The following is a 27,308-nucleotide window of genomic DNA, read 5'->3' as shown; positions in this document are numbered from 1 at the left end:
TCCAGTCTGAAAAACAACCCTCCAACACCACCCTCTGTCTTCTACCTTTGAGCCAGTTCTGTATCCAAATGGCGAGTTCTCCCTGTATTCCATGAGATCTAACCTTGCTAACCAGTCTCCCATGGGGAACCTTGTCGAATGCCTTACTGAAGTCCATATAGATCACGTCCACCATTCTGCCCTCATCAATCCTCTTTGTTACTTGTTACCTGTGACTATCGATTCAGGATAGACAACTTGGCTGTGTAAAGGAGGGATCAGGACTAAGGATTTTTTTGAGGAAGAAGGTGAAATAGTAGACAGGGAATGTTTGGATATAGTTAATATGGGGACTCTCAGAAGGCATTTGATAAGAGTGCAAGTAAGAGACATTCGTTAAAATTAAAGCATTTCGAATGAAAGACGTAGCATTAACCAGATTAGATTGGTTAGATGGTAGAAGTCATAAAGAAGGAGAATAAGTATGTACTTAAATCGGAAGTGACTCATGGTATCCCACAAGAATTGGTGCCAGGACCTCAACTGTCGCTCCAGCTTTTGACAACTTGGATAACACAATAGAGAGCCGTATATCCCAGTGTTCATGACACATGGATTGGTGACAAAGAATTAATGTAGCGAGAGCAAAATTGCACAGATATTGATAGATTATTGAAGTTGGCAAAATGGTTAGCAGTTGGCTTTCAGCACAGGTAATTATCAAGCCAGCCATTTTGAAACGAAAAAAATGTAGATGGCTTTAAATGGGGAAACACATTAAAAATATAGAAATCCTAAAAGGATTTAGATGTCCATGTATAGATCACTAAAAGACAGCCACCAGGTACAAAATATAAGCGTAAAAGCTAATGGCATATCAGTCTTTCCAATGAGAGATCAGAATATAAAGGAACTGTAGGTTTTTTTACAGCTATATTTTTTTTCCTGGTTAGACCACATCCGGAGTAGTTATGAAGGAATGTTCCCACTGCGTGTGTGGGTGCATCACAGACAAACATGAAAGACACCACACAGGCCTATTCATTCCCTGGCCAGCTGCTAACATCCACTAAATTTAGCTGACTCGGGACACCTTGGCTGGTGGGGAAGGGGTCATGGAGGACAGGAGAGGTGGGGACAAGGAAGGGAGCAGTGGAGAGCAGGGAGGAAGAAGGCAGGGAAGGATGGGGAGCAGGAAAGGATGGGGAGCAGGGAAGAGGCCAGTAAGACGGAAACAGAAGAACAGGGAAGAAGAGGAGTAGGAAGGATGGGAGCAGGAGGCAATGGCTGGTTAATGCCTTCCCCATCCCATTTTTGCTGTGTTACAATTGGGACTTTCATTCCTCTCTCTGTTGGGTTTTCTGGTGAGTTGAAGAGCTCTCTTTTCGAACGCTTTCAATTTACCTAACATTCGCAACATCAGGCAAATGTTAGGTAAGTTGAAAGCCTTCTAAAGCATTCCACAGCATTTTATGTATATTGTACATTGTGAAGTCCTTTGTGAAGTGTGGTCATGGTTGCAATGTAGGAAAGCAGCAGCTAATTTACACTCAGTGAACTCCATAAAAAACACCAGAGTCACAATGACCAGCTGATTTATTTGGGATGCCAACTGAGAAATAGATATTTGGCAAGGACATCATGCATAACTCTGCTACTCTTCAAAATAGTACCCATGGATCTTTTCCATCTACCTGAGCAAGTAGACAGGATCTCATCCGAGGGACAGCACCTCCAACAGTGCAGTGCTCCCTCAGCACTGCAGTGGAGTGTGTCAGCCTTGACCTTTAGGCTCAAGTTCTGGTGGGACTTGAGCTCAGAGCCTTGTAATTGAAAGTTGGGTGTGATAACAATAGAATCAAAGCTGAAACTCCAATAGTATCTTAGGAATCTTTTATGTGTCTCAGGAACCCAGTTTAATATTTCATCAGAAAGCCAGCACATCTGATAGTGCAGCACTCCCTTGGTATTCTGCAGTGAAGTAAGTATTTGTCTCATTTCCGAGACTGGAACTTGAAGCCACAACCTTCTGACCTCTGACCTTGGCTCCTTTTTGCCAGGGCTGAAAAATGTGTTGCTGGAAAAGCGCAGCAGGTCAGGCAGCATCAAAGGAGCAGGAGAATCGACGTTTCGGGCATAAGCCCTTCTTCAGGAATGCTTGCCAGGGACTGGTTCAGCCCAAAAGAAGTTAAAACTTCTCAGTGTTTTGAGATCAGAAGAGAAAACCGAGTTTGGTAAAACATATGAAGTTAATTTAATATTGAACTGGGAGTAGAATGAAATCAACGCATTGCAAACTCCCATCTTCCGGGAACTGCCAACGTGCAGATTACAGACTCAGCTCAACCCTAACTCAATTGTTTTCAAAGTTCATTCCTGGATATCTATCCTCCAGAGACTAGTAGTGGGTCACTTTCTTAACTACCATCATTTCAGAGGGAGTTAAGAGCCAACTACACGATGGAGGTTCTGGAACCGCAGGTAGGCCAGATTGGGAAAGGATGGCAGATTTCTTTTCCTGATGTCAAGATGGGTTCAAATAACAATCCAAAAATTACACGGTAACTATTAATACTTTTGTTAAATATGTTGCATTACCCCAAGTGCACTCCTTCTTGAACTGCATTAAACTGAATATTAACTTTGTTTTCTCTCCGCAGATGCTCCAGATCTGCTGAGCTTCTCCAGCAATTTCTGCTTTTGGTTCAGATTTCCAGCATCCGCAGTTGTTTGTTTTATTTAACATTCCTGGAATGGTTTGATATAACTGAGTGGCTAGTTAGGCTGCAGCAGATTTCCTTTCCAGGAACCAGATGGTATTTTTTGCAATTAAAATCCAGTAGTTTCATGGTCATTATTAGTGAGACAAGCATTTGATTTGTTAACGGGTTTAATTTAAATTACTGTGGTGGAATTTGAACATATTCCTCCAGAGTACTAAGTTGGGCCTGCACTACGTGGATATTGATATTACCACCACACTATTTTTTCTTGTACATTTTAGATTTAGTTCATTAGCTGAACTTAAATTCCTTAGCTGGGGTGTGAACCTTTGTCGCCAAGCACTATTGAACTAATGTAACCACTACCGTTCGCATGGCAGCCTAGACACAACCCACCAATTCAACATCATTATGAAACAGAAATCACTTTGCTCTAGTGCTAAATCGACAGTATCAATGCACCTAACTTCTCAAAGAGTATTCATGTGCCTCTACAAGTCACAAGGCTAATACTGTTCTCAGTGCTAGAACCTTTCCTGAACTCTTACTTTATAAAACTATCGTGTATCTGCTTAGAAGAGGAGGTCATCCTGCAGATGTACAAAACATTGGTTAGGTCACTTTTGGAATACTGTGTTCATTTCTGGTCTCGCTCCGACAGGAAACATGTTGTGAAGCTTGAAAGGGTTCAGAAAAGATTTATATGGATGTTGCCAGGTTTGCAGGGTTTGAGTTATATGGAGAAGCTGAATAGACTGGGGCTGGTTTTCCCTGGAGCATTGGAGGCTGAGGGACAACCTTATAGAAGATTGTAAAATCATGAGGAGCACGGATAGGGTCATGGCCGAGGCCTTTTCCCCAGGATAGGGGAATCCAAAACTAGAGGGCATATGTTTCAGGTGAGAGGGGAAAAATTTAAAAGGGACCGAAGGGGCATCTTTTTCATGCAGATGGTGGTGTATGTATGGAATGAACTGCCAGAGGAAGTGGTGGAACCTGGTACAATTATAACATTTAAAAGGCATCTGGATGGGTACATGAATAGGAAAGGTTTAGAGGGATATGGGCCAAATGCTGGCAAATTGGGCTAGATTAATTTAGGATATCTGGCCGGCATGGACAAGTTGAAGCTAAAGGTCTGGTTTTGTGCTGTACATCTCTATGACTCTATTAAGTTAATTTTATGAATTGATTTTATTTGAGTTAAAAAATCTTTAGGCTAGGAATGATTATGCCTCATCTTCTGCCTTGGTGTCCTTCAACCACACGGCATCAACATCGACTTCGCTAGTTTCCAAATCTCCCCTCATCCCAGATCCAATCCTCCAACTCGGCACCGCACTCATGACCTGTCCTACCTGACCATCTTCCTTCCCATCTATCTGCTCTACCCTCCACACTGACCTATTACAATCACATCCCACCTGCATCCACCTATCAGCTTCCCACCTACCTTTCCCCAGCCTACCCCAATTCCCTATTTATCTCTCCGCCACCTTCCCCCTCCACGTTCATGATGAATGGCTTATGCCTGAAATGTCGACTCTTCTGCTCCTCGGATGCTGCCTGACCTGCTGTGCTTTTCTAGCGCCACACTTTTCGACTCTGACTCTCCAGCATCTGCAGGACCTATACATGACCTTCGTCTGATATTTCAAGCATTTCACCCAGCTCAAAGTGAGTTTTCCAATATTATTAATGACAGAATGGAAACATCTACTTTAACCACGAGACTCCTTACTAGATTAGTTTGATTGCACCATTGCCTTTGGACCCAGTAAACTGGCATCCACATGCAAAGGTTACCAGATTCCAAACTGGTCATTTTTGAGGATATGTTGCATGTAAATAGTTCCCTCCATGATATAGGTTAACATAAGGATAAAACTCAGTGTTAAAGGGGATAAAAGCTGACAAGAGATTAATCTTTGAGAGTCTTAACAGGTAACCAGGGGGCCTCTCTCTCCAGCCTTCCCATCCATCAGTGAAGATAGATCTCTAAACAATAAGACAAAGGCTCATCCTATCTATACTCTTGTCTAAGACCCCTCAGATGTGTGCCATTTGATGCTTTTGCAAGAGAATGGAAAAGAAATTGAAGGGGTCTCTTCTGTTCATGGAATTGTGCCATTGCCCATTAGAGAATGGAGTTTGAGCAACACCACTCAATGGGCAAGGCACTAACTGCAGGAGAACACGCATTGCAATGTCAGGTCAGAAAGTGAAAAATGACTTGTCAAACACCACAAACATACCGAGCAAATGAACAAAAACACAAAACAAAGGAATGATTGTAATCTGAAAACCAGAGGTGTGGAGACTGTGTGTTACTGACAAATTTCCTCTTTATTGAAGAGCTACACATGAATATTCCATCATCTGTAAAAGAGACTGGCCACGTTGAACAGACACCAGCAAGAAACGAATCAATAAATAATGTAGAAAGGCCACCGCCATGGACGGCCACCATTTTCCTACAAGCTGGTTTGCTGTCAGCGGTTAAAGGTCACGAGTTATTCAGAAATGAGACAGTGGGGTGCAACCTTGTTTCAATCAAACTAGGAAATGACAAACAATATTGGTCATGAAAACTGTGGCTTTAATGTAAACACTACATTTGAGGTGTTTGCGTCACTAACATCCCACAGGAGAAAACACCATTCACTAAAAAGAAGAAATAGCAGCACAGACGTTCACCGAGAAGGAAAGGAAGCCTAACTTATATATTACACAGTATCATAGCAAATATTGTCAAATGGGGGACATCTTTACTGCACCTACTTGGCCAGTGAGAGCTGTGCTTTTCTATACAAACCTGGAGGGTGAACAAGTTTATTATTTTTTTAATCCCAATACAATAAGAACTAAGGTAAGTCTAAACAGTTTTGTTGTTACTGTACAGTGGCACTGTCCTGGAGGACAGTCGGGGTCCAACGCGTGGGCTGAAAGACTCCAGGCTGAGTAAAGATGTTGCAAATGCAGGACGTCAGGCTAAAGAGTAACCAAAGCAGCGCTGAACCAGTATAATCCAAAACATTAACTTGGCTTTAACTAATCCGAGTGTTGCACACAACCTTTCAGCAGAATTTCCTTAGTCTTTTCTTTTTTAAAAAAAAGGGAAAAATAACCTTTTTGAAGCTACAAAGCACAAGAAATGGATTTTTTAAAATAATTTATTATTTTAGCTTCTACTTTTAAAGACTTGGCTAAAACCAGATCTACAGCATTCTACTGAAACACACAACCACCATTCAGTTTTCAGAAGGTTGAACTGACCGTGTAGGAAGGCTGTGTCTCACAAAGGCCAAAGATCATGCTATCTGTACATAAGGGCACCAGGATAGTCCATTATACAGTCTGCAGAAAGAGAGGCTGAGGGAACTTTCCCATCACACAAAACACACAAGAGATTCTTCATGCACACTCTGAGGGGAGGGAGGAAGAGAAACATTTATCAGGTCACCAACTTGTCTAAAGCCATTTTCACGAGCTCACCAAAGGGAGAGGAGGGATACAAGGGTGTTTGGGGGTGGGGGAAGGAATGGATGGTTGGCACTGGTAAGGACAATCAAAGAAAATAAAAAAAAACTTCTCTGGCAAAAAAAAAGACCTTCAAGCTTTTAGTAAACGGAAGCCCCTCTCCTCCCTCGGTCAGAGTGGAAAGCTCCAAGGCTGTTGCTGTGCTTAACTCAGGGCCGTTCCATTCCACTATATGAAGAGGGAGGCTCAATGCAGCTGATATGGTGCTGTCCTGTGCGTCCTCAGGTTTCCTAACATATTAGTCAAAGAGCTGCCACGGAACTAAACACTGGAAACTCAAGCCTTGTGCTTGGAAGGTGAGAGTGTCACACTGATACCAGCCTGCAGGCCATGTGTTAAAAACAGGCAGACATGTTACCTAGAAAAGGGCTCGTCTGTCCAGGGATGGGTGTGGGGGATGTGTGCATTCTTTTTAAAAAGATTTTTGTAAAATTTCTCTCTTGAAAGCAGAAGATCCAGTGAAGTACAGTGTTAACTGTGTACAAGTTTGTGATAAGGCTGCGGGTTTCAGGAGTCTAGTTCTGTTGGCAGCTTATGATAACTAAAAAGAATTATATACGTTATGCCTTTATTTACCAACTTGCATTCAATTATCATCACCAAATTTGCCTCTAGACAGTAGAGTCAGTATAAGCCGCAGCCTCGGAGATTGTTGGCAATGATGATGTCAGTGACGGCATCGAAGACCACTTGGATGTTGCCAGTATCCGTAGCACAGGTCAAGTGGCAGTAGATCTCCTTATTGGGAGAGCGGTTCTTGCTTTCAAATTGTGCTTGGACGTAGGCTGCACCATCCTCATAAGTGTTGGGGCCTAAAGGCAAGGGTAGAATGGAACAAAATAGCCTTCAGTGCAAGGAATGGTACAACAGACATACCTCTAGACTTTAAAGATAACCTTATTGGGCAAACCATGATTTACAAAGAATTCTGACCCCTTTTCTATCCTCTGTTGGCACAGTGCACTGGTTGAATCACAAATGGACACATTATTTCTGGCCAGAGTACCAACCAGTTCAAGCATGCTCGTGTTACTTGACTGTCCAAGATTCTACAGCCTTGCTTATTGCTGCTCTGCAGTAGATAGTCATGCTGAAACATGAGGCCACTTGATCGGTTTTCAACATTCTGAGCTATGTTATGCATTACCTGCAGTGGCCATTTTTCTTTCCCATGTGTGGTACTTCATAATCGTCAGTGTCAAACTTACACCTCTCACTCTCTGAGAGGCCTGATAGCAGAAACCAGCTTCCAGAAAGGTATTTCTATGATAAAAACAAATCCTGAGACCAATTGTTTTTATACCTACTGCTTCAAAATGGTTAACAATTGGCTATGATATAGCCACACAAATCCAGTGAACTTCATTTAGTCATTAATCAATGTCAATTTTGATTAAATCCAGTCATACTTCAACATCTGAAATACCTCTTCAGTGTTATTTAATGTGGTGAGACAGTAAATTACAAGGTTACATAACAGCCAAAACAGCAACATCACAGCTCTGATATGTTTGCAGGAATTTGTTGATACAAATCTGTAATGATGTAAATTAATCAGAGCAAATGGTGTCAAGAAGTTTAGGAAATGTTAAGGAGTCTGCATGGTGACTTTGAAATGTTGGATGAAGTGCCCAGCACTTACCAGAGTCTTGTACAAGGTTTAACTAAAAATAAAGTCTGTCCACAACTTCTATTCAAATGTGTGGTTCTGGACTCATTGCCATGGCTAAATCACCAGATGTAAGTAAATGGGGAAAGGGAAATTTATTTGCTCAGTTATTTCACTCAATAAATACAAAATGCTGAAAAGCACCTTTGGAAAGAAGGTTTGGAGAGAGGTGCAGTGGTTTATGTCATGGTTTATCATGGGCATGCTCAGTGATGCAGGTCTCTGTGCTCTGTTTTCTCAGGGAAATACAGAGGTCAGAAGACCACAGCGTGAGGATCATCAACCTGGAGGAAGCCTTCTTTGGTTTGCCCAAAACATGGGATCTTTCCTTGCAAATGACCCTTGACTTGCCCATGAACAGCTGTAGCAGACTGACTCCAGGTTTCAGGCTGCGTGCTAAGGGATGCACTGGGGTACAGGTCCTGGAGAGGTGCTTTGAGCAATGGTCACAATCTCAGGCCACACATCCATAGTACACCAATGGACTGGAAACTGTGGATCTTTTGGGCTGAATGTCTGACACGTATATTGTAAGTATCAAGAATACTGAAATCGTTTTGAGGTGGTTCGGTGTTGAAACTCCCAGTGGAAGAAAGGGTGAATTCTATTGCACTGTAATTTTCAATCTGAGATGTTTTGATGTATGCTTTTGTATGTGCGTTTAGAAATTCTATGAATGAAGTACATTTTAGAAAAAGATTTATTTGATAGCTGGAAACAGTGAGATGGGGCTATATGGTATGCTCCCCCTAACCTTTCTTGAGGTTTGTGCACAGCAGTGACTAAGTCAATATGTTGGCATGTTGATCCGTGTGCATTGAAATGACAAGCAACTACACTGCCACTTGGAGGGAACATTGGCTGTATGCCTTTAATTATTAGAAACTTTGGTAACAGAGGGATATCTGACTATCTGAGCACTTTGCTGCTGTTATCAGAAGTTGATTTGTGGTGTCAGACTTCCAGTTATATTTGTGTGATAGATGGACTCATGGTGTTAAAACTGCAAACATGCAATTAACTGCTGCAATAAAGCTTGCCCAAACCTAGACACTGGGCCTTTGCACAGCCTTTTTCTTGTTCTGTCTCTGATGGATTATCTGGCACTGCCAACACAGCAACAATGTGGCATTGAGTATCTAAGCTCCAGGGCTCAAGGGGAGCTTTGAAGATTTATTCCCTCCACTTGGTTTTCCACATGTGAATGCCTTGTTCCTGTGTGGTTTCTTTATTCGAACATTACTTTCTTTATGGCATGTCTGAATTGGAGCTTCAATGGATAGCATTCTAATCATTTACATGTCCTGAGAGATGGGGATTTGAGTTCTGAAAGAACAGCAGTAACATGTAGTGGAACTAAGATATAGCATCAGTTATGATGCCTGGCTTGTACCCACAATCGCCTGCTCCATTCAGCTCAGAATTACAGCTATGTCTTTTTAAGGGGGTGTCAAATAGGGACAGGGAGTTTCCCCCAGCCAATTTCTTATTCTGAACCTCCACCACCATCAGGCAAATGTTATGGTTTATTGTGAAGGGAATTGAATGCACGAATCGTTATACTTCAGTTATACAGGGCATTGGTAAGATTGCACCTGGAATACTGCACAGTACTAGTTACTGCATTTATAGAAGGATGTTAGTGCAATGGAAGCAGTTTGGAGAAAGTTTAATAGAAGCATCAAGTCATACAGCACAGAATGGACCCTTCAGTCCAAATCATCTATGCCAACCAGATATCCTAAACTGAACGAGTCCCTTTTATTATATTCATGCATGGGATGAAGGTGTCACTGATCAAGCCAGGATTTATTGCCCATCGCTAATTGCCTAGAGGATGGTTAAGAGTCAACCACATTACAGTGAGTCTGGAGTCATATGTAGGCCAGACCAGGTAAGGATGGCAGATTCCTTTCCTAATGGGCGTTAGTGAACCAGATGGTCTTTTTCAACAATCAATAATGGATTCATGGTCATCATTATAGACTTACTTCCAGATTTTACTAAGTTCAAAATACACCATCTACTGTGGCAGGAATCCAATCCTCGTTCCTATTTGCCTGCATTTGGCCCATATCCCTGATGATGATGGGCTTAAGCCCAAAACGTCAACTCTCCTGCTCCTTGGATGCTGCCTGACCTGCTGCGCTTTTCTAGCACCACACTTTAGACTCTAACTCTCCCGCATCTGAGGTTCTCACTTTTACCCACCTCTACCACGTCCTCTGGTGTGAAAGACGTTGCCCCTCAGGTTCCTTTTAAGTCTTTTCCCTGTCACCTTAAACCTATGCCCTCTAGTTTTGGACTACTCCCAACCCAGGGAAAAGACCTTGGCTATCCAACCTATCCATGCCCCTCACCCCTCAGCACCTGACGATCCAGGCCAAAAAAATCCCAGCCTATCCAGCTCCTCCTTATAACTCAAACCCTCCAGTCCTGGTAATATCCTTGTAATTTTTGTTTCTTTAAGGGCTTTCTAGTTTAACAACATCCTCCCTACAGCAGGATGACCAGTATTTAATGCAGTATTCCAAAAGTGGCCAATGTCCTGTAGTGTTGCAACACGATGTCCCCTGCTCCTGTATTCTGACCAATGTTGACAAGCCTGCCAAACACCTCCTTCATTACCCTGGGTGGATTGCCTTATGAGGACAGGCTAGACAGGCCTGGCCTGTATCCTCTGGAGTTTAGAAGAATCAGAGATGAAATAATTGAAACATAGGATCCTGAGGTGAATTGAATTGGTGGCTGTTGAAAGGGTGTTTCTTCTTGTGGGAGAATCTGAACTAAGGATCACTGTTTAAAAATAAGTGATCGCCCATTTAAAACAGGCATTAGGAAACATCTTTTTTCTCAGAGAGTTATGAATCTTTGCCATTCTCTTCTTCAAAAAACAGTGAATGCAAAACCTTTACATATTTTTAAGGCGTAAGTAGATACATTCTTCATTACCAAGGGGATGAAAGATTATCGGGGAGATACAAGAACATAGAATTGAGGTTAAAATCAGATCAGCCATTGCAAATATCGAGTGGCCTACTGTTGTTCCTTGTTTGCACATTTGATTAGATTACTTACAGTGTGAAAACAGGCCCTTCAGCCCAACAAGTCCACACCGACCCTCTGAAGAGCAACCCACCCAGACCCATTCCCCTACATTTACCCCTTCACCCAACACTATGGGCAATTTAGCGTGGCCAATTCACCTAACCTGCACAACTTTGGACCGTGGAAGGAAAACGGAGCACCCGGAGGAAACCCACGCAGACACGGGGAGAGCGTGCAAACTCCACATGGACAGCTGCCCGAGGCGGGAATTGAACCCAGGTTTCTGGCGCTGTGAGGCAGCAGTGCTAACCATTGTGCCACCATGCTGCCCTTGCATGAATAGTCTTTTGTGGAGGTCACTGTATATTGGAAACATTTCTGGGCTTTCAACAGTGAACATGAAAACTGGACCAGCTACCAACATGAATATGCACAGAATGCATTCCCCACCATACAAAGCACAGCACTCCAAAACATCCACCCCTCATCATGGAGATACATTGGCTCAGCTTTCAGGTTACTCCCACTGACCGCACAGTCATGACTGGCTTTGTAGTAGCTGTGTTTCAATGGGCAGCACATATGTCTCTGAACCAGAATGTCATGGCTTCAAGTTTCACTGCGGAGGGAGATCGGTATTGCTGGAGGGGCCAGTATTTAGCCCTCAACTAACATGTATGAATCAAAGTGGTCATTAATATCTCATTGCTAGTGGAAGTTTACTACTTCAAATTGGATGCCATTTCTCCAACATTACAAAAAGCTCGCAATGCACTTCAGGTATACTTTTTTTGGTTGTAAAATTCTTTATGGCAACCCATGGATGTGCAAGGTACTAAACTGAATGGTTGGTTAATCTAAAGATGAATGGTAGAACTATTATTTTAAAATTGGCTGTGGAAGATCAATATCATTTGTCATAGTCAGTTTCTAAGAAGTTAAGTACTAGCTCGAATAACACTGAAGCAACGTTAGCTGGTCAAAACATCTGGGAAAATGAAGCATGGTGTATGAATATAAAAGAAATAAATCGACAAAAAGCAGGTAGAAGTGAGAGCTTTGAATATGTCCATAATTAATACTGATCAAAAAGATGAATGACTATAATGTTAGTGAAGTACATTCTAATATTCAGCCGAACAAGATGCAAATTCAGTATGTAGCCTGTCAACATAGAGGTCAATGGAAGAGCTGTCAAAGGGGCAGTTGACCTGTTATCACATGTACAGGATTGTACTGACTCACAGTCTAACTCTTTGTGGATGAGCATGCTGCAAGTGCACAGTATTATATTAGAAGCTCATTGCCAATTCAATGGCTTACCTTTCTGCATTTGTGGAGTTCCAGCAGCCCTTGCAGTCCTGTGACTTATTTACCTTGAGCATTTCATATCCAGTTTCCCTTCTACAATTCTGACACATTCTCATACCCTTCTCTCTCACATCTACATACTCATCTCCACCATCATTTGTAAACATTAATGTAAGACCATCAGTTGTTAGCCCTTATATGTCTACTTAAGTTTCAAAGTTTAAGCTTTTTAACTGTTGTCCACAGCTCAGTTGATTGCCTGCCTCAGAGACGGAATCCCAGCAGACACTCCAATGCAGTACTGGTGGACTGTTACACTGTAAGAATCTTGGAGATGAAATGTGAAGCTAAATCCTACTCTCATTCCCAGTGGTGGACAGAAATAACCCAATGCCATCTTTCTTGGCAAATAGTTATCCATCAAACAGCATCACAATAAAGAATATCTGATTATTATCACATTGTTGTTTGAAAAAAATTTGGTTGCCATATTTCCAAATCTCAACAATGATGGCACTTCAAAAATACTTCATTGTTCATTAAGTGTTTTATTATATCCTGTGGTTATGAAAAGTCTTTTTTGCTACTTTAAATTTCTACTTATCCATATATAGATTCAATTCACCTTCTTTTTGCCTTGAAACATATGTTAACCCTGTTACTCTGCCCCTTTTCTATCAAGATCTTGCTTTCCAATCTAGTTTCTAACCAGTTAATTTGTGTCAGATCCTCACTTGTCTCAACGTGTTGCATGTTTTCTGTCTCCTGTACTTACCTTTGCCTCTTACATTAATCTTTCCTATGCTGACATTGATGGTATTAATTGCTATTTCACAATTACATCCATGCGGTCTGGCATTACCTGTGCCTTTAATTTGGCAGAACGAAGACAAGCAATACTTTTTCAGAATACTTTGCCATTCAGAGTTCCACCATTTCTCTTCCTCTTTCTTACCTTTATCAATGTGAATTCTGTATTTAGTATCTGAGGCCTTCATTGCAAGAGAGTTGGAGTACACGAGCAGGAAGTCTTGCACAATATTGTGTACCATCACAGAATTATGGAGGGAACATATTTCAAATCCTAATGACTGTGTGCATGCAAGTTTTTCCTCATGTTCCCTCTGGTTCTTTTACCAATTAATTTAGGTAGTTAAATCTGAGCCATCTGATTATCAATCATTTAGCCATTGGAAACAGTTTTATTTATTCTATCTGAATGCTTCATGATTTTATACATCTTCAACAAGTTCCATTCAGGCTTCTTGGCTTTAAGGAGAACAACTGGGCTTCTCTGTAACCCCCCCTTTCTTAAAACAGTCTTCTGATGTCTTAACAAAATGCTTACATTCTTCTGGTGTGCAGCATAGTCACACTGGAGTCAAACAGTTTGATATGGTTTCAGCAAAATTTCTTTGGTTTTATACTCTTACGCCTCTAAGACCATTGGAAGTGCAAATGTCAGTTTGTAATGCCTTATACCCATGGCTTTGTCAGATAATTGTACAAAATTCAGAAGTTCATAGTTTGCAAACAGCTCCACTCCTTTCAATCTGGCTGTATCTCAAACCAATATTTTGAAGAGCTCTTAATGTTCATTTGAGAGCTTTTTTTTTGATTTTAAGTTTATTTTTTCATTCTCACTAACTTATTGATGAGGTGATGTAGTTGTTAAGTAACAATACCTTTGGTGTGTATTAACGTATGAGATATCTGGGCTCACACAGAAGCAGAATTAGAAGAAGTCAGCAAGATCTTCAATTATTAATCCCAAAATACGCTTAAAGCCACAACATACAAGGAAAGCGTTAAATAATTTGGTGTCTAATAAATTGACCCAAGTGAACAAGTTAACAATAAAAGCTTTTTTCAAAATAACTAAGACATTTCTACACAAAAATTGACATCATCCCAAATACAAATTTCACAGACAGGTAAGGTCAAAGCTAATGTGCTGCATATGCACAAAGCTGGAACATTTAAAAAAGGCATTTTTTTACACTTTTTAACTGCACCTCTGATCTCAATTTCAGATATAATAAAATTGAATTTTCATTTAAAATAACATCCATTGGTGCCACATTTTCTCCATGTAGTCAATACTGAACATTTGCACTCTTAAGCTGGAGATTTCACAATAATTTGTGAGGAATTCATTACCTCGGAGATTTTCAAGTTTTCTTGGCTCCCAGTTAGTTGAATATTATTTTGTTGTCAGGTTTAAAGTGGTGCACTCCCTTTTGTAGCCTCTGCTTCCCCCACACCTTGTATCCTCAGTCGATCTGCCTGCAGACTCCTCTAACATGCAGCCCTATTTAGAGCCTCCTCCTTAGCACCCCTTTTTCTCAGCCTCCCTCGTTTCCAACTCCTGAAGGTTTATTGCTTTCCATCTGCACTTTTACGGCCTCCTCCTTTCCTGTTCAAACTGTACAGCCTCATTTCTCTCCCCCCCACCCCCACCTCACCCCTGACAGCAGACAGTGCCTCCTGGACCCAACCAACAATTACATCTGGGCCTAGCTCCTGTCAACTACTCAAGCCTTGATCTGGACCCAGCTATTACAACTGTAGGCCTGCTCCATGACACAATTCCTGGATTCGTGCACATGTACATGTACATATCCTTAGATACACAAGCAAGTATGTACATTGATAAGTGCATGTACTAACAGTCTACATGCCTGAAATATACATGTGGACATAAGCAAATGCACAATAACACAATCAGAGACAAAAAACTTTACACACACACACACACATATATATATAATATATATACACACAGAAAAATGCAGCTCCACAAGTACAGGTTTCTACTCATGGGAAGGTACACAGACACATAGACTAAACAAAGGACAAATATACTCAAAGATACAGAAATATGAAACATAGGCAAACACAAAAAACAGTAAAAAATAATATCAGTTTGTTGTAAATAGACTGTTACATTTATTATTTTGGAAGTCAGTATAAATGTTAATGAAGCTCTTACAATGGAAACACCACCCATCCTTTCTGAGTTGCATATTTGTCCCTGAACTAACATCAAGAGATTACAGTATCAGGCAATGATCACTTGCAGTAAGAGAGAATCATGCCATTGCCTTATGACACACCATTGTCTTCCCATAGCTGAAATCTCCATTATCAACACCTTGGCTATTATGATTGTCCAGAAATTGAACTGGACTAGCTATATAAATACTGTAACTATCAAGAGCAGATCAAAGACTCTAAGAGTAAATCACTACCAGTCAACTCAAAGCCTGTCCACTACTTACAAGGCACAAGTCAGGGCTGTGATAGAGAGGTCAGTACATTGAGTGTATGAGTTGGGATGTCATTTTGTGACTGCACAGGACATTGGTGAAGCCACTTCTGAAATATTATATTCAATTCTGGTCTTCCTACTATAGGAGGGATGTTGTGAAACTTGAAAGGGTGCAGAAAAGATTTACAATGATGTTGCCAGGCTTAGAGGGTTTGGGCTATCGGTAGCGGGTGAATAGGCTGGGCCTTTTTCCCCTGGAGTGTCGAAGGCTTTGGGGTGACCTTGCAGAGGTTTATAAAATCATGAGGGGTACGGATATGGTGGAGGTCTTTTTCCCAGGAGTCCTAAACTACAGGGCATATGTTTAAGGTGAGAGGGGAAAGACATAGCAGGAACCTAAGGGACAACATTTTCATGCATCGGGTGGTGCATGTATGGTATGAGCTGCCAGACAAAGTGGTGCAAGCTGGTAAAATTACAACATTTAAAAAGCATCTGGATGGGTATATGAATAGGAATGGTTTTGAGGGACATGGGCCAAATGCTGGTAAATGGGAATAGATTTATTTAGGATATCTGGGCGGCATGGACTGAAGGGTCTATCTTCATGCTGTACAATTCTATTTCTCTATTGTAAAAACTCAACACCATTAAGGATAAAGCAGCCCATGAGTGGCATCCCATCTATCACCTTCAACACTCACTCCCCCACCACCAATTCACAGGGACAGCAGTGCATACCATCCACAAGACTCATTGCAACAACTCTCCAAGTATTTTTAAATAGCATCTCCAAAACTTTTGACCTCTATCCCCTAGAAGGTCAAAGACAGCAGATACACAAGAACACTACCTGCTGCAAGTTCCCTTCAAGCTACACATCTTCTTAGCTTGGAACTATATCAAATTTTCTTTAGTGTCGCTCATGCAAAATCTTAGAACTTGCTCCCTCACAACATTCTGTGCTCCTGTACCACATGGATGCAGCAGTTCAAGGCGGCAGCTCACCATCACTTTCTCAAGGGAAATTAGGGATGGGCAATAAATAGTGGCATAGTCAGTGATGCTTGACAAATTAAAAAAAAGGTGATGATTGGTTTATTACCCTTCCGCAGCCTGATTGAAACACTTCAAAGATCATAACGTGTGATTTTCACACAATGGAGGTTGATTTGTAATGTTGACAGTATGAAATGGGTGATAGCCAAATGGCAGCCCATCCTGCATTTATCCTGAGTTATTCCATTGAAGCCAATGAGGGGTTAAACAAGCTGCTGATGCACCATCACTCATTCTACAATGTTGTGGAATGATACACACATGCATACACACACACAGACACACACACACACAGACACACTCTCACACACACATACTCACACTCCCCCACACACACACACTCTCACACCCCCCCACACATACACACTCTCACACACCCCCCACACACACACCCACACACCCCCACACACACACCCACATCCACACACTCTCTCACACACACACATACACACACACACACCCACACACACACCCATACACACACCCACACCGACACACACACTCTCACACACACACACATATACACCCACCCACACACCCACATCCACACATACACACCCACACACAGACACACACATACACACACCCACACACGCACCCACACACAGACACACTCTCACACACACACCCACACACAGACACACTCTCACACACACACATACACATAGACACACTCTCACACACACACACACTCTCACCCACACACACACACACTCACCCACACACACTCACCCACACACACATACACACACCCACCCACACCCACACACATACACTCACACACACACACACCCATACACACACACACACCCATATACACACACACACCCATACACACACACAAACACACACCCACACAAACATACACACACCCATACACACACACTCTCACACACACACACACAGACACACACATACACACCCACACACACACCGACACACACAGACACACTCTCACACACACACACCCACACACACACTCTCACACACACACACCCTCACACACACACATCCACACACACACTCTCACACACACACATACACACACTCACCCACACACACACCCACACACACACTCACACCCACACACACATACACCCACCCACACATACACCCACCCATACACGCACCCACACACACATACACCTACCCACACACACCCACCCACATACACTCACACACACACCCACAAACCCATACACACACACCCACATACACACACTCACACAGACACACTCTCACACACACACAGACACACTCTCATCCACACATACACACGCATACACACTCTCACCCACACATACACACTCTCACCCACACATATCCACACACACACCCACACACATACACACCCACCCACCCACACACACCCTCACACATCCACACACACACCCACACACACACACATACACCCACACACACATACACACACCCACACACACATACACACACCCACAGACACACTCTCACTCACACACACTCTCACACACACAGCCACACTCTCTCACACACACACCCACACACACACATACACACACACACCCATACGCACCCATACACACACACCCACACACATCCCCACACACACACACACACCCACACACACACACCCATACACACACACCCATACGCACACACCCATACACACACACACCCACACACTCATACACCCACACAGACACATACACACACCCATACACACACACACACCTACACACACCCATACACACACACACACCCACACACACCCCCCCACACACATCCACACACATACACACACACTCTCACCCCAACACTCTCACCCCCACACACTCTCACACCCACACACTCTCACACCCACACACTCTCACACCCACCCACACACTCTCACACCCATCCACACACTCTCACCCCCACACACACACACACATATATGTCTGTGGTTAGCAGGTCAGAAACGTTTAGTGACACATGACCTTTAACCTTGAAATGAAGAGGAGTTAGTTGAAGAGAATGAATGATTTATGTGGACAAAGCCAGAAATATACAACCATGCATGTGGAGAGGGAGTTGCTGCTGTGAGAGACAAGGGAAGGGCAAGTTTAATTTTATAAAACTCCTACCTGTGTACTCAGGGAAGCAGATTGTAAGAGCCGACTTCTTGATCTTCTCAGCGAACAAATCTTTCTTGTTGAGGAAAAGAATAATGGAGGTGTCGATGAAGAACTTATTATTACAGATGGAATCAAACAGCATTAGAGATTCGTGCATGCGGTTCTGTAGCAAGGGAAAGGGAAAGAAGAGAAAGAAAGGAGGAGGATTCGTTAGCATCAGAAAAGGGGAAACTGTATGAATGTGTATAGTTAATAAACATGAGCCAAATAGATATTAGATACAAGTAAGCTCTCAAATAAGTTCAGACAGTTCAAAGTTCAGGTGAACAGATACAAACAGCAGTAAACACACATACACACAGTCACACACATTCCAACATTTCAACTTTCAGCATTCCCTGTTGATCATTCTAGAAACTGTCTTGTCAATTTAGCTCTTTCCTGTTGACCTCTGTTGGTTTCTGAATAGAAGTATAGAATGATTTCAGTTCAGGAGGCTATTTAGCCTGTGATGTCTATGCCAGATCTCTGTAAATCAGTGGGATGCATTCCCCTGCCTTTTTCTCGTAGCCCTACAATATTTTTCTCAATTCAGATAATTATCCAATCTGTAAGTTATGAGTGAAGCTGGCTCCACTATACTCTCCAACAGTCCATTCCCAAACCTAACCAGTCATAATGTTAAAATATGTCTTTCCCACATTATCTTTCATTCCTTTTGCCATGTGACATTAAGTTGGTGTCCCCTTTGGCTTGACCTTTCTACCAACTGGAACAGTTCCTCTTTTCCTGCTCTCTCCAGATTCATCATTTTATCAGATTTCCCCTCAACCTTCTCTAGTCTAACAAGAACAGCCCCAACTTGTTCAATCTATCCCAGTGATCTATCCTACCCTCATTGCTAGAACCATTCTCAGAAGCCTCTTCTTTAACTCATACAGAAACTATCTTCCCGGGATAAAATATCATAGATTCAATTGGGTGTATGGGACATAGAGAATAGAATTCACAAGGTAAGGTACATTGTACGATATAGCAAATGATGCACAGATAAGATCATTGCTATTTTGGATGATCTTGTTTTGATGTATAAAACCTTACTCAATGATTGTGTTCCCTAATCAAGACAACTGACCTTTCTTCAGCTGTCAAGTGTGCCACCACTTTCTCTGGCAACACTGCTAAACACATAGGGCAGAAAGAGGTCATTCAGCCCCCTGCGTTTGCACCTACCCTCCAAACAGCATCCCACTCAGACTGCTCCCCCCCCCCCCACCCTATCCCCATAATCCCACACTTACTATGGCTAATCCACCCAACTTGCACATCTTTGGACTGTGGGAGCACCCGGAGGAAACCCACACAGACACAGAGAGAATGTGTAAACTCCTCACAGTTAACCCGAAGCTGAAACTGAATCTGGCTCCCTGACACTGTGAGGCAGAAGTGTTAACCGCTGAGCCACTGTGCCGCCCTTTCCAGGTAATTAATCCAGGTAATATTATTCAGGTAATTTTGCCTGGACAGAGTTCAGCCTAACTTGATGAACAACAATCAACCTCTTTTTGAATGTCAATGCATCTGCAGTGCAAATATACATAAAAATACAAACCAGTATAACCAAGTGACAACAAGTTAACTGAATAAATACAGACCAAATCACTGAAACATTTCAGTCCTGCAGTCCATCCATTCAAGGTCATGACACCAACTCATTAAGCTACATTACACACTGTAAGAAGCTTTTTTTTGTGCACACATACTATAGACATTACAATAATACTCACAGATCTATTCTTTAGCTATCTGAGAGACAAGACACATGAAAGTCAGCTCCTCCACACCATGGAAGGAACTCGCATCAGCAGCTATAATAAAATAGCATTGCGAAAAACCTTCCTAACTGGGACATTCAAATCCCTGCAACAGCAAGACTGCTAAGGGTTTTCTACGTCCAGCTGCTTGGCATGTGATCTAGGGTACATTTCTACCAACTGTTACCATAATATTCCTGCAGAACCTGCTGAGAAATAATTCTGAAACCCAGGCCAAAATCCCAATGCTAAACCTAGTTCTGCATTCAGGGTTTTCATTTTTGATTCACCAGAGCGGCAGGACCACAACAAAAGCCACAACCAATTTGATCACAACGTCTCCCTCTGAAGGCAGGCAAACATAGCAAGATAACAAGGAGTTCTTGGGCTGAGATGACGACATACATGGGGGGTTTGATGCTGATACATTTGTTATGTTAATTTGATACCTACTGTATTTACATGCAGTGGCAATTGGACAAATCACCAATGAAAGCAGATGTGTGCCCCAACATTTGCTTTCAATGGCCCTGGTGTTTTTGGAATACATTTTGATTCAGTGAACTGAATATATCACCGAACCGCCTAACCACCTTCCAATCCCAAATCCCCAAAACAGAGCGCGTTGGCATCAGGGTACAGTAGGGAACTCAGACTTTTAATAAACTACAATCATATCTCCCCAGTTAGTCACAAAACGTCAGGCACAAAGGTTTACTGTACAGACTGTCTCATCTTATTAAAAGTCAGGATTGTACTGAAGCTTGGATCCTGTGGAAAAAGGCAGGCATAATTAAACAATAGGCTTACGGAGTGAGAATCAATGAAACCCACATTAACCATTTAGCACCCAAGTTACAAGTTAAGAGATGATACAGCTATTGGAAGCAGAGAGAAAAACACATCATTCCAGTTTAGGGCAGCATTGATGGTCAGTTATTAGTTAGAATTAGCACATCAATCAAAACAATATCACAAGATTTTCTACAGATATCTGGGGATAAAGGTATGGCTTTTTTTTGCTGTCGATTTGAAATCTGAAAATTGGAGAAAATCGTTTGAACAGTTCTTCATCTCACCATCGTAGATCTAAGAATGAATGAAAGAATACATTGAGCATCATGAGGTCAGGCACAAAGAAGAGGCAAACACGCATCTTAGGAAAGAGCTGGTACTTTATTGATAACCTTACTAATAAATACATTAACAACAGAAATAAATAATAATAATCTACCATATAAACAGACTTACTTTGTTACAAAATGACTGTAAGTACAACCTCATTCACATGTAATAAAGCACTAGGTTAGCCTAAGCAACCACTCAAGCTCACATAAGGGTTCCAAATCTGACACAGAGGTGACTAAGAGACTGCTACAGAATATTGACACATACATTAAGAGTAAGGGACTTGGAGTCCTTGTCCAACTAGGTTTGGAAAAAAGTTTACTCGTGTTCCTCATGGTTCACTTACCTGAAGCACTCCACTCTTATCTATGTTATGGCACTGCGAAGGCGTCTTTCAGTTTGTGGTTAACACTTTGGACAGGAATACCAATATGGCACAGGGAAAGGTGTCTGATTCTCAATAGTCAAAAAACAACACAATCAGCCTTCAAACCATTCACAATTGGCAGAGCCGTACGAGTGGTTTGAAGCTGGCAGGTAACCTTGAAGACGTACACTAACACTCAATGGAACTGCATCTTGTGATCAGCAAAAACGTACTGCCAAGTAACATAGGATCTCTCCACAGTGTCTCCACCTGGACTAATTGTGAGGGAGCAACAACTGAACACCACTAACTGAACCATTACTAATACTGAATGGGTGTCAACAAACCACAAATTCTCACATCCCATTCATGATGTATACCCCATGCGGTTTCAATGAACATGTTCCTTTGCTGACAGTCAAAGTAGCTTGGTGCACTGATGCTTGTTGTGATAAACATCAGAACAGGTCCTATCTCTTGTGCTGAAGCAATATCATTACTCCAGGATGTAGGATGGAAGTCCAGTTATCAACACGAATGTCTCTTGTATTGAAATGCTACTGTATTAAATAGCCTAATACTAATCATTCTGAAACTGCAACTCCCAGTTCTGCTTCCAGTAAATGAATAGTATCAAAGACTCCTGGGCTACAGTGGCAGATACCATTAACTGATTTCTTACTTCACCTAGTTCTAAATGTGAAACTAGTGAATGAATAACACTAAACAGCCCTGTAGATTAGTATGGTTCAGGTATCAGAGCAATTCTATCTTAAGTCGTAGACCTTGTATACTTGCCATTGTCAGATACATTTTCCTTAAGTCAAAGAATTTGAGGTCAAATGTTGTTACATTCTGGTCCCCATTCAGGACTCTGCTGCATATCATGTTTCCCTGTCTAGCCTTGTCCTAGTTGGCTGATACACCTAATGCATTCCTCACCAAAGACATCTGAAGTCAATTCTAAGAAGTGAAACTCTCAGAGGGCAAGCTTTGTTGTTCATACTCAAATTCTACTCTGTGTTACATTGTTGCATTTAGTATAGTGATTAGTTCAATACCACATACATTGTCAGAGACAGGGAACTACTCTAGTCTTCAGGATCATTGAGAGATCAGACACTATTCTAATCATAAGTCTGTCCTTCAATGAGGTGCAACTAGACTAGGGGACACTGCTTCACCATTGTTTTCCTCTTTATCGATAACAAGGATAGTTGGGAAAGCAAGTGGTGAGATTGGCACAAAGAGTCTGCAAAGGGATATAGACAGTTTAAGAGAATGGGCAAAATCTTGGCAAATGGAATATAATTGGGAAAATTTCAGGTTAAGCATTTTGACAAGAAGAACAGAGAAACTGAATACTATTTAAATGGAGGAAGATTGCAGAAAGCTATGGAACAAATGGATTTGGGAGGCATCGTACATGAATCGCAAAAATGATAACATGTAACTGGGAAAGGCAAATGAATTTGGACTTTATTTCCAATGGAATGGAGAGTAAAAATATAAACAAAACAAGGCACTGGTCAGACCATAGATTGAATACTGTGAACAGTTTTGGTTCCTTTATCTATATATTGGCTTTGGAGGCAGTCCAGAGAAGACTAGACCAGAAGAAACAGGAACAGGAGTAGATTGTTTGGTCCCTCAAGCCTGCTCTAGTTTTCCATAGAATCATGGCTGATCCAACATTCCTCATGTCCACTTTCCCGTGTTTCTCCCATAATACTTGATATCCATACTGACCAAACATTTATTGATATTAGCCTTAAATTTATGGAAGGACATTGCACTCACAGCTCTCTATGACAAAAAAAATTCCAAAGACTCACAACCCTCTGAAAGAACAAATTCCTCCTCATCTGAGTCTTAAATTGGCATCCTTTTATTCTGAGACTATGCCCTTTGGTCTGAGACTCCCACGAGGGGAACATTTCTCAGGATTCTTAAGGGGCATGACTGGGTAAATACCGTTTCAATGAGATCATGTCTTATTCTGCTAAACTCCAGTGTGTACAGTCCCAACCTGTTTAGCTTCCATTACAGGGATGATCTATGTGAATCTTTTCTGACATGGCTCCAATGAAATGATATCTTAAAGTAGGGGGTCCAAAACTGCTTATAGTGGTCTCACCAGCACCTTGTTCAGTTGTAGGAAGACTTCCCTACTCTTATACTCCAACCCCTTTGAAATAAAGGCCAACATTCCATTAGCCTTCCTGATTACCTGCTGCATCTATGTACTAGCTTTCTGTGTTTCATGTACAAATACCAACAAGTCCTTTTGTGTTGCAACTTTCTGCAATTTTTATACATTTGAATAAGATTCTATTCTTTGTTTTCCCTTCCAATAATCTATGTTTCTAGATTATACATTTGCCAATTTACTTAACCTATTAATTTCTCTCTGTAAACTGTCTGTATACCACTCACAACCTGCCTTTCTACCTATTTTTGTGTTGTCTGCAAATTGGGTTAGAGTACATTCACTTCCTTCCTCCAAGTCATTAATATATATTGTTAACAGTTGTGCTCCTAGCACTGATCCCTGGTCATGGGACGCCAACCTAAGAAAGAACCCCTTATCCCCACTTGCTGTTTCCTGCCCATTAACTAATTCTCTATCCTTGACAATATACTACCTCTAACACCCCAGGCTCTTATGACCTGACCTTTTGTGAGGTACCTTGTTGAATGCATTCGCGAAGTCCAAATACAACACATCTATTAGTTCCCCTCTACCAATTCTGATTGATACTTTCACAAAAAACTCGAATAAATTAGATATGATTTCCTTTCATGAAGCCATGCTGACTCTGCTTGATTAGATTATAATTTTCCAAACTTTCTGCTATTACATCCATAATAACTGATTCCAATACTTTCCCAAGTACAGATGTTAGGCTAATCATCCTGCAGTTACCTGCTTTTTGCCTCCCTCCTTTCTTAATAGGTTCACTTGGTTGTTTCCGGGTACAAAGGGTTTTACTTATGAATGGAGGTTGAGTACATTGTACTCATTGGAGTTTAGAAGAATGACAGGAGAACTTATTGAAACACACAAGATTTTTAGGGTGTTGTCAGGGTAGATGCTGATACTTAGACTCTCTCTCACAAGTGAAAACAAGTCCAGAGAGCACAATCTCAGAGCAAGGCATCACCCATTTAAGACAGAAATGTGGAGGGTCATGAATCTGTGGAACACTTTACCACAGAGGGCTGTTGAGGTTGGATCAGAAATATATTCATGTCTAAGATATATATTTAATCATTAGGGAATCAAGGGTTATGGGGAAATGACATGAAGTTGTGGATTATCATCAGCCATGATTTCTATGAATGGTTGAGCAGATTTGATGGGGCGAACAGCCTACTTCTGTTCCTATGGCCTTATAGCTGTAATTACCTACAGTACTGAGCTGTGTATCCCCTCTCCAGTAAACAAAAACACCCAGGTGGAATTATACAGCAGGTAAAAGAAACATCTTAAAATAGAAGATTTGTAAGACTGAGTATAAAACAGTCAGAGCTCTCTGGCCTAAACTTCAGAGTCGGACCCTGTTAATTCTCACAGGGACTGGATTCTTTAGATCAACAAAGAAAGCTGTTTCTGAATCTTTCCATTCCCAGACAACAACCAGCTCAGCCTAAACCTGCCCATAATCAGAAGCAGGGTGTACAGCATATGAAGCATTGCCAGAAATATGGAGATCTTGCTCTGGCAGTGCGAAAAGGAGGAAAATTGTGTTAAAGATTCAACATGACAGCAAATCTCCCAAACTCAATGATAAAGATCAGCTTCCTCCCAAAAGTCAATCATTTGTAATGGGCAGACATTACATTTATTATATTTTAATGCCACCTGTGTTCAACTGTAATGTATTATTTCAGCTTTAAATATTTATTGTAGTTTTTAGTATATAGTTTGACTTATGATAAATATTTTTGGATATCCCCTATACACACACAGAAGCTTACCTTTCAATGAGTTAGAATAACAAGGTATGTGAAAGGACTATCATATTTTGATTCCACATCGATTAGCTGACAAGAAAAACCTGCATCTATGTATTATCTAAGTTTTAGAAATGGACCTCAACATGACTGATCAACTGTGTTAGGTATAGCAAACATCAATAGATATCAAGTTCCAACATATATCTACAGTCTCAGTAGAGACTGGCTCTGCCCACAAATACCAGGTACTATCTCATTCTGCATTCTGGCAACACGAGGATCTCACATGGACTGGGCAACATGAGGTAGGGTTGCACACAGACCAGACCACACTGACTGGGAAACACAGGTCCAGTCACTGATATACAACACAGCCCCAGGTTCTGTGATGCCAGCACATGGCTGAAACTCCTTGCTAAATCTCTTACCAAATCTCCTCTCTAATTTTACCAAACATCCCTAGAGAAACTTAAAAGACAACGACTTCTCCATCAAATTGAAGTGCAACTGAATATGACAGGCTCTGGATTCTGAAATATAAAATTTCTTTCAAAAAAACAGAAACTTGTCAGGCAATGTGAATCTGAAAATAACTTTAGTCAAACTGAAAACATCAGGAATTAATTACAGAGGGGAGAGAATGAGAAGATGAGGATATCCAGTACTGACTGCAAAGAACACTTACAGTGTGTATGCGTTTCCTGAGTGTTAGGCTAGATGTGTACGCATGAATGACTGACAATGTGAATAGCTGCGTATGAGTTAACAGTGCAGTACCATTGGATTGGAATTATACTGAACTTGGTGCAAACTTCAACCACCAGGAGACAACCTCCAGGCATGGGCCTCGCATTTCCTGGTTTCCTGGACAGTAACTCCAGAGTTATACTGCCACTTACACACTCGCTTACAAAATCATTAATGCAAAAGTGGCATTATAACTGCGTCTCCAAGGACATGGTGCATATTGGGGTGGGTGTGTATATGCCTGCCTGACTCACGTGTATATTCAAGGGAATACAAAATCTGTCCAATTCTGCTCAGTGCTTGAACAGCAGTAGCTACAAAATTGGCTGTTTTGTTTATGTGTGATGTAAAATCAGTGGCAGAAATGTCTCCAAAAATGCCACCTGTACAGTGCCTGACGGACTCTAGTACAGTCCACACCCTCGCAGGTTGTTTGCAATAATCACATCAGTTACTGCATCAAAAACAAACTGAATGTTATTGGTATCAGTGGCACAGGTAATGTGTGTGTAGATCTCCTTGCTTGCTGACTTGTTCTTGCTCTCGTACTGGGACTGAATGTAAGAAACAGCTTCAGCAAACATGCTGGGGCCTGAAAG

General features: G+C 41.6%; 1 protein-coding gene across 2 annotated transcripts in view; it reads right to left on the bottom strand.

The window, feature by feature from the left end:
- Positions 1-5,284: 5,284 nt before the first annotated feature.
- gnao1a (guanine nucleotide binding protein (G protein), alpha activating activity polypeptide O, a) overlaps positions 5,285-27,308 on the bottom strand; it is a 232,916-nt gene continuing 210,892 nt past the window's right edge. Inside the window, exons 7-8 of one of the 2 annotated variants that reach the window (XM_043707218.2) lie at positions 18,703-18,856; positions 5,285-7,054 (exon numbers count right to left, since the gene is read on the bottom strand). In XM_043707218.2, coding sequence (XP_043563153.1) covers positions 6,867-7,054; positions 18,703-18,856 — 342 coding nt within the window. In that variant the 3' untranslated portion in view covers positions 5,285-6,866. Of the gene's footprint in view, positions 7,055-18,702; positions 18,857-21,670; positions 27,302-27,308 lie in introns of those variants that run through there. The other variant, XM_043707217.2, reaches the window with a different exon arrangement.

The sequence above is a fragment of the Chiloscyllium plagiosum genome, unplaced genomic scaffold (assembly GCF_037043375.1).
Source record: "Chiloscyllium plagiosum isolate Xiang-an unplaced genomic scaffold, Cpla_swu_hap1 HiC_scaffold_17, whole genome shotgun sequence".
Lineage (NCBI taxonomy): Eukaryota > Metazoa > Chordata > Chondrichthyes > Orectolobiformes > Hemiscylliidae > Chiloscyllium > Chiloscyllium plagiosum.
The sequence above is the reverse complement of the archived record's forward strand: the minus strand, read 5'-3'. Positions and strand labels throughout refer to the sequence as shown.